Genomic DNA, 16,551 nt, shown 5'->3' on the forward strand with positions numbered 1-16,551 from the left:
TAAAAAGATAAAAAGTTTGAGAATTCCATTATATATATGTAAGATTTTATTTATTTATTTATTTGAGAGAGCAAGCATGAGTGGGGGGTGGGGGAGAGGGGCAATGGGAGAGGGATAAACAGACTCCCCATTGAGCAGGGAGCCCCACATGGGGCTCAATCCCAGGACTGTGGGATCATGACCTTAGCCAAAGGCAGACGCTTAACCGACTGAGCCACCCAGACACCCCTAGAATTCCATTTAAATAAAATTTTGTCAAACAGTAAATTTAAGAAAATCTGAAATGTAATACCTTTTATCAAAATAATGTCTTTTATGAAAGCATCCATTTTGAAAAATTAAACATAAGACAATGACAACTTTTAAAACCTGATAGATTATTTTAGTGCATTTTACAAAAGATTCAACTCTGCCACGGTCCCTTTCTACAGGTGTAGGATACATTTCTATTTTTATCTACTACAGTCTATGTATTACATTGTTTAAAGTGACAGATGAGAAAAATAAAGCTAATGAAATACTGTGAAACAGACACCATGCCGAAGAGAAAAGGCCATCTTCTGATAGGATGATAGCCGACCATCTGTCCCCTGCCACTCAGTGACAATTACAAATACTCCTTCAGTTTTCTGGTAGGTGGAGATGATAAATGAGGTAAAGTCTTCTTTTGCAGGTTCTGATGTTCCTTTCTGATCTGATCTGAGATTTAACAGATGACTCAAAGAAAAGCACAGAGTTCAACGAGCTTATTAATTTATCATGCTGTGAAGATGGAGAAAGGTCTGAGCTCAATAGTGCAAAAGGAAATGGTTCAGTTATACTGAACCAAGTCTCGTAATGAAATCTATTTTCTGAGAATTCTCAGATTTCAAATACAGCATGTTAGACTGCAATTAGGCTTCATCCTTAGAAATCATTTCAATAATATCCCAGTAATGATATTAGACAAATAACATCACCCTTTCAAAATCAAAGTAAAAAGAATGCTCAGAGATGGAGCCAGAACTCCTCAGTTGTGAGTGGCTTTCACAGCCCTAGGTGACAAGAGCTGGAAAGAGATAGCAGCTTCACATAAAACTCAACAGCACCAGAACAAAGATTCTCCGTAAGTCTATTTAACTTTTAAGTGTTTAAGAAAAGAATATATGCAAAAATATAAACATGTTAAAAGAAAAAGATATACTACTCTAATACTAGACAAAAGAAACCTGGCATGGCTAATTCATATTTAGACAAGGTATCAAAAATACTACTAGGAATAAATACTCCTTCAGAATAAAGAAGGTCATTTCATAATAAAGGGATCAGTTAATCAAGGGGACATAATAACCATTTGCATTTATGCCCCTAATAACACAACTTGAAACTAAATAAAGGCAAAAACTGATTGCACTGCCAAGAAAAACAGAAAAATTCACAATTAAAAGATTTCAATATCCCTTTCTCAAAAATTGATAAAACAAAAGTATGCAAAAATCAGCAGGGATCTAGTAGATGAGGAAACTTTCTGAGGTGGCAGATATGTTCATTGTCTTGATCATGGTGATAGTTTCATGGGTATGAATATGCCAAAAGTTATTAAATTGTAAACTTAAAAATAAGTGTAGTTTAATGTACGACAGGCCTCAAAGATGTTTAAAAACAGCAACAAATTTCCAATCCATATGAATCTAGGTAATGTAATATTCAGTAGAAAAGAGTTAAGTCCAAAAGATTACATACAGCAGGGTACTTTTTAACAGAGCAGGAAACAGCTAAAATAAAATTATGCTTTTTAGGAATAGACCTAGGTGCAAAAATAAAACTATGATGGGGACAAGAGCAAAAGGGAGAAGAAGGGAGAGGAAGGATAATAAAGGGACACATCAGGCAGCATTATGCAAAACTAGGTTTGCCAAATTAATACCATACAAAAATAATATTCAAGGCAGAGGCATGAAATAGGAAAGAGATGTTTCATATTCTTACAAGGTAAAATTCATCAGATAAAAATTATGTAAATAGTTATAATCCTGATGATAAAACACTGTGATATACAAAGATTTTTAAAACACAAGGAGACATACATAAATAATAATAGGATATGAACAGTCCTTCCATTTTTGAGAAAAGGATACTAGTGAGGACAAAAAATAGGTTTAAAAAAGTGAGGATATTTGCATAACAACAAGCAAATCTGATCTAATATATATACCCAAAGAGAGAGAAAACGTATTTTTTAAATTTTACAATGTATTAAGCTATAAAGAAAATCAATAAACTCTCCAAAGTAGAACCTAGATAAACCATAATTTCTGATCATAATGCAATAAAAGTTGAAACTGAAAACACAGAATACCACTCATTTTAGCATCACATATTTTAAAACTGAAGCAATGCCCAGAAGATTAGCTTGATCCCTACATAAGATCGCAGTCAAATCCATGAATCACTTCACACTTTTAAACACACATATACACTCATCCTCATAAAACAAAAGGTACTGCTATGCCTCTAACATGGGGTGAGAACCCCATGTTGGGCTCTGTGCTCAGCTGGGAGTCTGCTTGAGATTCTCTCTCCCTCTGCTTGTGCGCTGTCTCTAAAATAAAATTTTAAAAAATATTTTTTAAAAACCCTGAAATTTGAAATACTTTTAAAACCCATTAATTTAGAAACAAAATAAGCCTACTAAGAAATGTTTAAGACTTAAATGAAGAAAATGAACGGTTCACTGAACACATAAATGCAAGACATAAGTAGACAAACATGTTGCTGGATGAAAAGAAAAAATATTTAAAAGATGTCTACTCTTGCCAATTTAATCTTGACATAATTTCACTGCAATCTCAAAATCAAAAAAGAATTTTTCTTAGTTTAGCAAGTTAATTGCAAAGGTTATGTACAAAGTGAAAATGCAGAGGAACAGCCAAGATAATTTTGAAAAATAATAAAGAACACATCTACCCTATGAGGAATAGAAGCAAGAAGACAGCAAATAGTATCTACTCAATTTTTAGAGAAAATAATTATTATGCTACAAATCTACACCCAGTGAAAATATCTTTCACAAACAAAAATACTACGAACAAACAAAAACATAATTTCCTACCAGGAGATTCTCACTAACCTGAGTAGTAGGTACACAGATAGTTGTTTTATTATTATTCTACAAATAACAGGAAAAAAAGGGAAAATCCAGTATTTAATTTTTTTTTAATATTTCCTTTGTTTTAAGATTTTATTTATCTATTTGAGAGAGAGAGCACAAGCGGGGAGAAAGAGAAGCAGGCTGCCCATGGAGTGGGGAGCCTGATGTGGAGATCGATCCCAGGACCCTGGGATCATGACCTGAGCTGAAGGCAGCCGCTAAACTGACTAAACCACCCAGTCGCCCCGGAAAATCCAGTATTTGGATTAATGGCATCAAAGGATACTGCAATAAATTTAAAAGAATGATGAATTAATTGAATTAATTTTAACTGGCCAAAATATCCAAGTTCCCTATGATGGCCTTTTATGGTTGCAGACATGTTATCTAATTTAACCACGAACAAAAATCAATGGACAGAACACAGATTTTTTCAACATGGGCACATACATAATTACCACTGTTGTATTTCTTTTATTTTTTAAAAATGTTTTTGCTTTTGTCAAAGTTACCAGCAAACATATTTTACATAGTCAATGGTTCAGAGAAAGAAGTTCCCCACTGCTCTCCCCATTCCTTTCCCAAATCCAGGTGCAATGGTTTTAGGGGGTTGCTTTATCTTTCTTCTCTATATTCCTGAATATATATTGTATTGCTACTTCTTCGTTTTTCAGTTTTAAGATTATCTATTGACTTCTCACCACAGAACATACAGATTTAACTCTATTCCCTAAAACTGGCCTCACCACTCACACTTTATATACTTTGTATCCCTTCCATCTTTCCAAGTATGGAGGGACCAGAAAAGAAGTGTTACCATTTAACTACTAGGTGGCAGGAATGTGGGGTTTACTACACTCCTTTCTGATGCTGAAATACTTTGTATCTAAAAAAAAAAATTTTTTTTGAGAGGGAGGACCAAATTTTGGGATTGTGAAAATCACAACTTTGTGATTTTCCCGATACAACAGATGTGCATACTCTAACGATTGCAAGCAAAGTCAAATTGACAAAATAATTATTACTAAAGCTCAATTAACTCTCATCAAAGATCTGATCTATAAATATTTACTTTGGAACTAATATACTGGCCATTGAATTTCAGATAAAGAACCTAATAAGGTGTGAATTAAAATAAAAGCTTTTTTTTTTTTTTTTAAGATTTATTTATTTATTTGACAGAGAGAGAGAGAACAAGCAGGGGGAATGGCAGGCAGAGGGAGAGGGAGAGGGAGAAGCAGGCTCCCCGATGAACAGGGAGCCCGATGCAGGGCTCGATCCCACGACTCTGGGATCATGACCTGAGCTGAAGGCAGATATTTAACCGACTGAGCCACCCATGTGCCCCAAAATAAAAGCATTTATAATCAATTATTTAGTAAGGAAAATAAGAGTTATATAAATTAGGCAGGTAAAATGCCTAATTTGTCAACTATACTTGTCAGAGCAAGAATATTCCTGCTTATAAACTCCTATTTTTTTTTAAAGATTGTTTGTTTGTTTATTTATTTATTTATTTATTTATTTATTTGAGAGAGAGAACATGACTGAGCGAGTGGGAGGAGGGCAGAAAGGGAGGGAGAAGGACAAGCTGACTCCACGCTGAGCACAGAGCCCTGCATGAGGCTTGATCTCACTACCCTGAGATCACAGCCTGAGCCAAAATGAAGAGTCAGACGCTCAAACAACTGAGCCACCCAGGCACCCTTGTTCCTGCTATAAGCTTCTATTAATAAATCCTTCATTCCCTTTATTCTTCCAACATGAAATTGTCATATTATGGATTTCAAGATTAGGTATGCATAAAAGTTCCATATAAAGAAGTACATATCACAAAACTTTAAGAGACTATTCAAGTAAAAGCAGTTTTAGTTGTATAAATTTATCTCACTGCAACCCTTTCTGATCCTCTATCAACCAACTGAAAGAGAGCAGCTGCAAAAGTCATCACAACTGCTTTGGTCTTTGAATGTTGCCCATGGCCACAAGTCTGCAACTCCTCACAAATGACACACAAGAGCCAGATGAGAATGCATTGGTGTGTAATCTGTAGATGCATACAAGTAGTCACTGTTGTAGTCATTCCCAGCTACTATGATCTTGAATAAGAGTTTAAGGAGTTTAAGGGTTTATGTCTTTTCAAAAGCAATAGTGTTTAGGTATTTAATTAACTGTGTAAAGGCAATGGGTATCAGCTACAAAAAACAGCCAAAACATGTTGTTAACTTTAACACTTAAATTATCAGCTTGGAATACTCCATTCTAATTCCCAAACAGATGCAAAGAGGAAAAAATAGTCTTAATTAATGTAAGCAAACTGTAAAATTTGATAACCATAATAATGCAAAGAAAAACCCAGCATGTATTACAGTAATAGTCCAAGGACTCTTGCAGAGAAATAGGGTTGAAATGGCTTTTCATATCTGTATAGTTTAATTGTATTACGAGAGCTGTCTAGGAGTCACAAAATAGTTTTATCAAATACTAAAGAGCTTAAGTTTCTAAACTGCAGATATTTGTTACCTATTTGAAATTTCACTTTAAAATAAAGCAACTGTTTGAAAGAAAAGATTCATGGAAGAGAACATTATATAGTTGTAATTTACCAAACCAATGACACAGAATCTGAAAAAACTTTAAGAAAACTACAGTTCTTTAGGCTTCTTGTTCTAAATCACTGATTAATGATCAATATCTCCCAAACTGAATGTTTATTAAAAGAAAACCAATACAGAAAAGAGACTGTGATTATTAACAGTAAAAGTACAATGGTCATATTACATCAGAAAAAGTAGGAAAAACAGGTATTAATGGAGTAATATTTCAAAATTATGACTGTAATTATCTACTTTACCTTTCTTAGCATATGGCATTTGTCCAATACAACTCAGGTACACAGGTGGTTAGAATTTATTCTAAACTAAATACAAGAAAAATACACTCTATAATAATCCAGTTTAGGTATGTAAAACAGATAATAGTAGCAAGACAATAGGTTTATAAACCAAGCTAAAAGCCTGAGATTTATAAGTTTATCTATCTTGTCCTTTTGCATGTCAATAATGAAGACTGGAGGATTCAAACTGTGGTATTTACTCCACAGTATATAGAATTCCTTTTTCCAACCTTAAGGCTTAGTTGCCTGGTTGGAATTAGGAGGAGTGGTTAAAGTAAATTTTATTTCTTGCCAGCCAAAAAAATTTGTGGAGATAAAAGGAGAAATAAATTTTTAAAATGTGTATCCTAAGGGGGACAGTGTGTTAGCTAAGTGAGAGTAATGCCAAAAGTGTAATTTTGATTCTCAAAAGAAATGATCTCTCCACCTGTCCCTGACACCAAATAGGTCCATTAATATGGCCATGCTATGCAATCAGGAAGAGACCTTGTGTTTTAGCTCTCCCAAAATGTCCTTAATTCTTATGTGGTATGAACCCTGTGGTAGAAGCCAAAAGGCCTGCCAGGGCCAGAATGAAGGTTATGGCAAAGACTCAGAGATACGTAGGCAGAGAAGACTGAGGGGTGACCTGGTCAGGAAGAGGTAAATAAATGTCTGATGCTCCACTGGAACACTAAGTGGAAAGAACAGATCAAGAGTTCACCAGCCACTTTTCAGGACTGATGGCCCAGAGAAGACTAAGTGAACAGGTAGAAAAGGGCCTCAAACTGGAAACCGGAAAAGACAAAAGACGTAGAAAGACCTCAACTTTTCCTCGTAATATGGGGTCCTATAAGCCATACTCTTCCTTTAATCCACACAGGTATAAGCAAGTGGATGGGGACCGAGGATTGTTATTCAAAAGAGGTTAGGTACAAACCAGAGAAACTGTTTAAATTATTGGGTCAAACTAAAGTTTAAAACAAATTGGTTACCTAGTTAAAAATCTTTCTTTAAATCAATGAAGAGGACTAACTCAGCTATGGATAAATAGCCAAAATTTTCTGCATGTCCCTAGTTACAATGTGAGTGAATTTACCACAAGAATTCCAAAAGTTAGAAGAAATATATGTTAACAATCAGCTATATATGTGTGTGTTATACACTGAATATATACATGTTCTCTCTCACACAATTCTCTCTCGCACATTCTCTCTCTCTCACACACACACACAAACACACACACACACCCCATAAAATTTTTCCCATCCTATTAAAGAGAAAATTTAGGCAATGGAAGCTATATCCTATAAGAAAGGGTAAGACATTTTTAGATAATTACCCAATCTAACTTAAAGTGTACCCAACTGAGGTACTGGGGAGAAAAAAAAGAGTAATTCTAAATGAGTTCTAGTTTGTTCATCTGACTTGATTTTCTGTTGAAAAGCAGACAAAATGCTTTCCTAACATGATTATAAAAAAGAGAACAAATACTTTTGCTTCTACATAGGTAAGCAAGGTAAGGAAACGAATCAATTAGGAATTATCTATTGTTTCCTGGACTGTCCTCAATTCTGGGAGACATCTAGGAGATTTCTTTCACCTCAACACCAGCACCCTCTGGCCAAAGAAATCAGCTTACATTTCATTGAATACAGTAACGTGTTTACAGTTTTGCTAATTTAAAATATCATTTTTTCTTTCAGTCACCTAATGTGCATAATTTTTCCACACTGAAATACTAATTTGGGATTTATAAAATCACATTTGCTTGTAAACATCCAATAAATTATAGTTAACATCCTTCATGAAACTCCTTTTTATAATCCATGCAGCAAATGAAAATAAACTTTATATAAGTACACAGGTTAACAAACAGAGCTTGTATACTTTATATGCTTTTAAAGCCAAGGAATCCTACAAAGAGAAATATATGGATTAAAAAAAAAAACCTTTTCAACTTCATTCTCTATATATAATTGTACTTCATTCAATGTCCACAAAAATCACTATTAGCTTCTTTAGATATCAGTGTGAAAACAGGATGACACAGAAATCAGAGTTTTAGTTAAAACTTATATTTTATTATTTCTTTAGCAATGTAGAAAAACTAAATTTTGGAATGTATTTAAACTAGCACCCATTTGTTGTGACTTTCAAAAATTAGCTACTTTTATCATGTGGATTCTAAGATGAAGAGAAAAAAAAAATAAAACATAAAACCGCTCTTTTTGTAAAGTCTCAAAAAACAAGAAAAAATCCCTTGTAAAATTACAATAAAAACACGAAACAATATACCTTTCTTGTTGGGCAGCTACCTATTACGTTTAACAGGCTTAAAACAAAATGTGTCAAAGATCAAGAGTAAGTTATCTGATATGTCAAGTGCATAAGGTCAAAGGTACAATTTTATTAGGTCAGAGGTGGTATAAATAAAATCTTACATGTCAAAGAAGAAGGGTCACAGACAAGGTGTATATAACATAAAAACATCACAGATGACAAGTAATAACTTTAAGTAGAACAAGTATGTTTACTATACAGATACCTCCACTGATTAAAAATGAAACTTCCATATGAGTAAATACAAAATTGCTTTACTATATCACATAATTCATGCTATATTGCATGCTTGTTTTCAGGAAGAAAGGGCTATAACCAAGAATAACTACATGAATTAAGTGAGAACCTTAAGAAAATTTAATTCCTTTGAGCTGAAATAGTACACAAAATGAACACATCAACCAAATCTCAAATCACAACAGCTAAACATCAGGCTATGCTATAATAGCTACAAAAGTTGGATAATACTGCATATTTTTCTTCCAAATTGCATGAACTAAATATTCTTTCCTTCTCAACTTTTCTCACTGAAGTAAAACACATAAAATTTAGATTTCAATTTACATAATAGCAATACTCCAGAAAATGTTTAAACAATTTGTTATAAATTAAATAATGTGGTTTTTTAATTAAGAGAATTTAATTATAAATAATTTTTATAAATGGAATAATTAAATTCTAACTAATGAAAGCAATTTAAGATTTTTTCAAAGTGGCATACACATACACATGACTCTAGTTCTAAACAGCAAACTTAAATAATGAATGGGGATAATTATATGAATGATTCAAGTAAAAAAAAATCCTTACTATTCACTCTTAAAATACCAATACAATTTGAGTAAAGGACAAAAATTTATTTGAGGTAAACTAAATAGATGATTAATTACATGTTTTATTAGTGATACCTAAAGCCATTCTTATAACCTTTCAGTTCAACTCAGCTCAATGAGCTTTTACTAAATACCTTACTATGTGTCAAGCATGTCAAACAATGGATATACAGGAATTAAACATTAGGAGACTTCCAATTCCAGCCACAGTGAACTGGCTTATACTGGACTATCTTCCAACTCAAAACGTTGCACAAAATATATAAAACATCAATTTGAAGGCAATTAAAGAACAGCCAACAGAGCCAGGACTTGTGAGACCATGATCCCTAGAAGAGAGGAAGCACATGAGATGAGCTCCACATTCACTCTGGATTTTTCCTTAAGGGCTTATGCCTATTTTTGGCACTGGAGAACAGTGCAAGCTGAAAGTAGCAGCATTACTGAGCTGAAGAGACAGAACTTGGTTTTGAGCTGCCAAAGTAATTAGAACTCCTCAAAAGGAGAAAATCACAGAGAATAACTATGTGCAATTTCCATTCAAGCATTGGTCATGTCCAGAAACTCAGGAGAAAACAGTGGCTTTGGTGCTCCTATTTCACTAAGATTTATTGATTTATTAAGAAGCAACCACAAAATTACCTGTGCTTCCTGACAGCATTCAATCCAGACCAAAGCCCCAAGTCCTTGAACTCTCCCCTCCCCAACCAAATCACCTAGCACAAGCCCAAATCCTATAAGTTCATTCTAACACCTTATTGAGAAACTCCATAACTCCCCATAGTATGTATTTTCCATTCTTTTAATAAATTAATAAAACCCAATTTTATTCAACTACAGATGTGTTCCTGATGGTCTTTGCCTAGAAAGCACTGACAAAAAGCTACAAAAAAGAATGAACTATAGCTTCATATAAACATTAAACATCAATCTCACAGAGTTAGGGATGGGTGAAAGAAACCAGACACAAAAAGTTCATATTGACTGATAACATTTAAGTAAAGCTCCAGAACAGACAAAACTAACTGATGGTGCTAGAGTCAGAGACTAGTTACCTTTTGCGGACATGTCTGGGACAGAACATGAGAGAGCCTTCTGGGGTACAAGAAATAATCTATATCTTCATGTGAGTGAAACATATGTAAATATTAATCAAACTATATACTTGAGATTTGTGTACTCTTAATATATGTTACACTGGGAAAAAAAGAGTTAAACACACACATGCATGTATACACAGGTACTACCCTCATAGAACCACAACAACCTTTCCTGGGCATCTTAAGAGATGCTCGACAAACATGAATGTCTCATCTTTGGGTAGCTTTAGAAATTTGCTATTACAAATAGAACCAACAAATTCATAGATTAGCAATGTCATCCATGTCTAGATAACAGCTATATGTAAAATATTTATAAAAATATTCATACAAATCTAAATTCCATTATAAACAATTATAAGTAGATAAATAATGCATTTCTGAAAATTTCTAAATACTGTATTCATACAAAAGTGTCAATTTATATGACATTCATATCGTTAACTATTTTATAAGAAATGTAGAGCATCACTAAACAAATCTTTCCTTTACTATTTTTTTATTTAAATTTAATTAGTCAAAATTAGATAACATAGTATATCATTAGTTTCAGATGCAGTGTTCAACAATTCATCAGTTGCGTGTAACACCCAGTGCTCACCACATCACGTGCCCTCCTTAATGCCCCTCACCCAAGGTACCCCATCCCCCCACCCACCTCCTCTTAAGCAACCCTCAGTTTTTTTCCCATAGCTAAGAGTCTCTCATGCTTTGTCTCCCTCTCTGACTTCTTTCCATCCAGTTTTCCCTCCTTTCCCTTATGATCCCCTGCACTGTTTCTTAGATTCCACATTTGAGTGAAACCAGATGATGATTGTCTTTCCCAATTGGTTTATTTCACTTAGCATAATACACTCCGGTTCCTTTGATATTAAAATATCAAAATACGATAACATTTTTTTGCACTAAAATTATATAACAGTATTACACTCTTATTCCTATGTTTGTTAAAATGTACACTAAAGTGACACATTTATATATTTTATTAGTTATTAAATGTTATAGTTTTAAATAATCACATATAAACATGCAATTCTTTATAATAAAAGAGAGCATACTAGATTATTCAATAAATAAGTGTAAATGAATGAAAGTAAAGCTTACCACTTCTTCATCTGAAAGTTCACGCCCTTGGATGCTGCTATTCTCTCTCACAGCTTGCTGGTGTTTTTTTCCTTTAATGTGGCTAAAAAGATACACCTCTGAAGAGATCTAAAAGCATAAAATCAAAGCAATTGTAATCAACATATAATTATATCTAATTATAAATATACATATTCAAGCCAGTATGCTATATGCAAGTTGAGATCACTCTAGCCTTTTCATACTAGGCTTAGAAATATTTTCCTTAAAACACAATTCTGATAATCCCCTAGAAGATACATGGTCAAAAAAACTATGTCTTCGTGGCCAACCTTAACAGGATATCATTTCTTCTGAGTATCAAAGTTCAAGTTTCAGCACTAAAAATACTCTTTTCTTTTTTGGTCCAAGTACCCAAAAATATTGCTTGGGCTAACAATTAAGCAGGTATAGCCATTTCAGCAGCAACTGCTTGCATCAGCACTTTGCACTGCTACTCCTAAATGCCAATACTATTTTTCTAGTACTTACTTTGCATAAAAATCATGACAGAAATCCGTGGTACTCATCACATGCCTTAGTATGAATCTTAAAAGACTGGGAGAATATATTTCCATAGTTTAATAAACTTTAGTAATAAATTATATCATCACAATATTAATAATGACAACTTACCAGGACATTGCAGAGGGAACATTGCTTCTTTCTTTCATAAGGGGTCAGTTTGGGGGCATAATCAGTATTTGCATGCCTCCCACTGCTTAACTCAGCAGCTTTTTCTTTTCTTTGTTCAATCTGTTCCATGTGCCTTCGAATGCTTTCATCATGCTGTGAATGAAGTCAAAGTGTGAGAATATAAAAAATTATTCAAATTATACTGAGAACTTGAAAAAATAGTATTTCCATTAAATTTTCTAAAATAAAAGAAGAATGTCTTAATTCAGTGTTAACTTGAACACTAAGAGCAAGAATTTACATAAAGCCCTTTAATATCTCCTGCATGCACAGTAACGTCTCCTAAAGTGTGCTTCATAGAACTATACCATGGGGGATTGTTAAATGTTTTGTGGAAAAGGTTCTATCATCAAATAAATTTGAAGAACAGTAAATTAAAGCTAAACAGGTTTTTAACATGGAACTATTCTGAGCCTCTGGTATGTTTCTGTGCTCTAAGACTCAATTAAACCTAGCTATACTAAGCAACATATTACACACTTATTTGACTACAACATACTTTGGAGAAGCACTTTGGGGAATACACAATGGGAAATGTTGACCCATATGTAAAGACCAAGCTTATCCTGATAGTAGACAAACCTCATCGTGATACAGACCTCTACCCACACTAACTCCACACCACACCATTTCTGGTTGTTCTACACTTCCAGTGACTTCCCCCAAAAACAAACAAAAGAAAAACAACCAAGCTGAAAAAAAACACAATTCCAGACTTCTGACTTCATGCTCATACTTTTTCATACAACTGGAACCTACCTATTCTATCCATTAAACTCATCTCTCTTTCAACTCAGGAGTTATTCTCTAAAATGTTTCCTCTGACTTCTGAAACCCTTCATGTTAGACCAAGTGTCCTCATCTGTACTTCCATAGCACGCCAAGTATACCTCTATCCACATGGAAATTATCAGCATCTGAATCTCACACTAGTTTAAGAGTTTCTTGAAACTTAGGATCATGCCTTACTCATCTCTGTACCCCATAACTACCACAAAGCTCAATAAATTTTTGCTGCATTAAATTTAAATGAATGATAAAAGTTCTAGGACTACACAAATAATAAAATATTGTCCTCTACCTTATGAAATTTACTATCTCCATGAGGAGCCAATGTGTAAATAATTGTTACACAGTGTGACATATACTGCTAGAAACTGTATTACTAATGCTAAAGACTTTCCAGAAAATAGCAGTTAATCATAATTTCCCAAGTTACAATTGCACAACTTACAAGCACTGAAAAGCAAGTGAAACTAATTACACTAATCATCTTCTAGTTTATTTGTAAATAATTAAAAGTATGAATATCAGAAGCCAAATAGTAATGCCTTCAAGTCACTGACAAATTGGTTAGTACAAAAACAAGAAATGTTAAAATTCCTTTAATTATTCTCCACATTGTTTTATCTTATTAAAATAAATTTATTTTTTTTAAAGATTTATTTATTTATTTATTTATTTATTTATTTATTTATTTATTTATTTATTTATTTAAGAGAGAGAGAGAGAGAGACAGCGAGAGGGGGAATACAAACAGGCGCCCCTCTTTATATATTTTAGATACATAGGGGGCACCTGTGTGGCTCAATCGGTAAGCGTCTGCCTTTGGCTCAGGTCATGACCCCAGGGTCCTGGGATCGAGCCCCGCGTAGGGCTTCCTGCTCTGCGGGAAGCCTGCTTCTTCCTCTTGCACTCCCCCTGCTTGTGTTCCCTCTCTTGCTGTCTCCCTCTGCCAAATAAATAAATAAAATCTTAAAAAAAAAAATTTAGTTTTTTGATAGCTGAGTTAGAAGTGATCATAACCAAATCATATGTCTCATTATCCAAATATTAAGAATTCAAATTAATTAAAATTTTTACACAATTCCATAAATAAAAAATTTAACCTCATGCTCCATTGAAAGCTCTAGAATTCCAAATTAAAATATATAATATCCTTACCTTGAGCTGAATTTTTTTCTGTAGCTCTTCCATTGCTTCTTGTTGAGCAGCTGTGAGTGCGGCCAATCGTTCTTCCCTATCTCTGTAAGAAAGACAGTAAAAATTATAAACTCAACTGCTTGGAGTAACAAATCTCATGAAGTTAAAAAATACAATTGGGATACAGAGGCTTACATATTCTAAAGGGATATTATTTTTTAAATCATTCTTTTCTGAGTGCCTAAGTCCCAAATATAATGCTCAATAAATGTTTAAGAAGCGACACAAATTCTTAGTTATAAAAATAGGTTTCTGGACCCATACCAGGTATGGGTTTAAATACTACCTCTAGAGCTCTCATTTATATACGGCATGTTGAAAACATATTTATCTCTGTTGCCTTCCAAAAAACCACTAAAACCACAAGAAATGAATAGAAAAGGCACAGACTCACAAACACAAAAGAAATAGCAAAGGAAACAATCACAAATTATGAGACATACAAAGAAGTATGACCAGGCTTTGAAAAAAGCAGTCAATTGGAACTGCCTCTGAAGAAGGCCATATGCTGTATTTAGTAGGCAGACTACAAAACAGCTGTTACAAATATGTTCAAAGAATTAAAAGAAAGTATGTCAAACTAAAGAAAAATATTATGGCAATGATTCAACAAATAGGGAACCTCAATACAGAGGTTTTTTCTTAAAAAACTTTCCAATAAAAGGAACCAAGACTCCTTAAACAAATGGCTGATTCTAGGGGTGGAGTAGAGAAAACACAAGATGAGTATGGAGGATCTTGCAGTGCCAGAAGAGCAAGAAAGTGTTCAAAAAATAAAATTATGAAGTATGTTGAAGGGTCACAGGGGTCAAATGAAAGAGCTCCCAATGTCCAAAGTTGGAACACTTTGAGCAACAAAATAAATAATATTGGTTTATAGCACAATGTATAAAATAAATATAAGTAAGTCCACACTGACACTTAAAAAAGCATTTAATAAATAGGAGAGAACAGACAAATGTCCGTTACAGAAGAATTGCAAATAATTTATGTAGGAATTCTCCTCTCAAGGAGGTAGAGAATAATTCCCCACCTTTTCAGTATTGGCTATGCTTAATGACTTGCTTCCAAGGAGGATACCATAGAAAAAATTTTAGAGTAACTATACAATGGAGAAATCTGACAAACACTATCTTAGCCAGGGGATCAAGGTTAATAAAATTAGTGATAATTCAAATTGACAGCATGAACCTTTGACGTGTTACAAATGGTAATTCTTAGTTACTTCTGTGTTCTTTCTCCCAGAAAGCTATAACATCAATCTAACCAAGAGAAGAACATCAGACAAGTCCTACCTGAGGGACATTCTACAATCTACCTGACCACTATTCAAAACTGTCAAGGTCATCAAAACCATGGAAAGTTTGAGAAAATGTGACAAATCAGAGATGCCTGAAGAGAAATGAAAATTAAATATCTGAACAAATAAGCCCAAACACTTCCCAAACTTAATTATGTACAGAATTGAATAATCATGAAGAGAACCAACCTAGAGAAATCATAGTCAAACTGATTACAGACAAACAGAAAATTCGGAGAGCAGAAAGGAAAAAACAATTCACCTTATACAAATGAAAACCAATCTAATTAATGACTAACTTTTATATCAGAAAAAACAGAAGTCAGAAGATTCAAAATACTGAAAACAAAAAAGAACAAAGCCAGGAACTCTGTATCCAACAAAACTATCATTCAAAATAAGGAAAATGTCAAATATACTACAATAACAAAAAATTTTAAAAACCAAAAACAAGGGCGCCTGGGTGCCTCAGTTGGTTAAGCGACTGCCTTCGGCTCAGGTCATGATCCTGGAGTCCCAGGATCGAGTCCCACATCAGGTTCCCTGCTCGGCAGGGAGTCTGCTTCTCCCTCTGACCCTCCGCCCTCTCATGTGCTCTCTCTCTCTCTCTCACTCTCTCAAATAAATGAATAAATAAAATCTTTAAAAAAAAAAAAAATGAAGGCAAAATATTGCCAGATAAGCAAATAGCAAGATAATTCAATGACAGCAAAACTTCCTTACAAGAAATACTGAAAGAAGCCCACGTAGCTAAAAAGCAATTATGCCAAAAAGTAACCTGAATCCACAAAAAAAATGAAGTACACCAGAAATGGTAAATATGTTAATAAATATATTTTCTCTCTTAATCTAATTTCTTTGAAAAATGTGGCACTACATAAAGAGATAATTATAACACTGCATTGTTGAGTTTATTACATATATAGATATACTTTATGTGACAATAATAACATGAGGAAAAGGCTACAGAACTGTAATGGAACAAAGTTGCTATATTTTACCAAAATTAAGTTAGTTTTAATCAAAAGTAGACTGTCATAAATTAAGACAAATACTGTAATAAAGAGAGGAACCACTAAGCAAAACTAAAATAAGAGTTTTAAAAATCAAGAAAAAGGGGTGCCTGTGGCTCAGTCAGTTAACCATTCAACTACTGATTTTGGCTCAGG

General features: G+C 33.7%; 1 protein-coding gene across 8 annotated transcripts in view; it reads right to left on the bottom strand.

Moving 5' to 3' along the window:
- Positions 1-16,551, bottom strand: part of SCAPER (S-phase cyclin A associated protein in the ER) — a 539,097-nt gene that overhangs the window by 320,818 nt on the left and 201,728 nt on the right. For all 8 annotated transcript variants that reach the window (XM_064570081.1, XM_064570083.1, XM_064570082.1 and 5 more), the window contains 3 exons: positions 14,044-14,125; positions 12,040-12,192; positions 11,386-11,493 (listed from right to left, as the gene is read on the bottom strand). In XM_064570081.1, the coding sequence (XP_064426151.1) occupies positions 11,386-11,493; positions 12,040-12,192; positions 14,044-14,125 (343 nt within the window). The remainder of the gene's footprint in view (positions 1-11,385; positions 11,494-12,039; positions 12,193-14,043; positions 14,126-16,551) is intronic.

This window comes from Mirounga angustirostris, unplaced genomic scaffold (assembly GCF_029215605.1).
Source record: "Mirounga angustirostris isolate CCGP_5_RB_7025 unplaced genomic scaffold, mMirAng1.0.hap1 SCAF_9, whole genome shotgun sequence".
In the NCBI taxonomy this organism is placed as follows: domain Eukaryota; kingdom Metazoa; phylum Chordata; class Mammalia; order Carnivora; family Phocidae; genus Mirounga; species Mirounga angustirostris.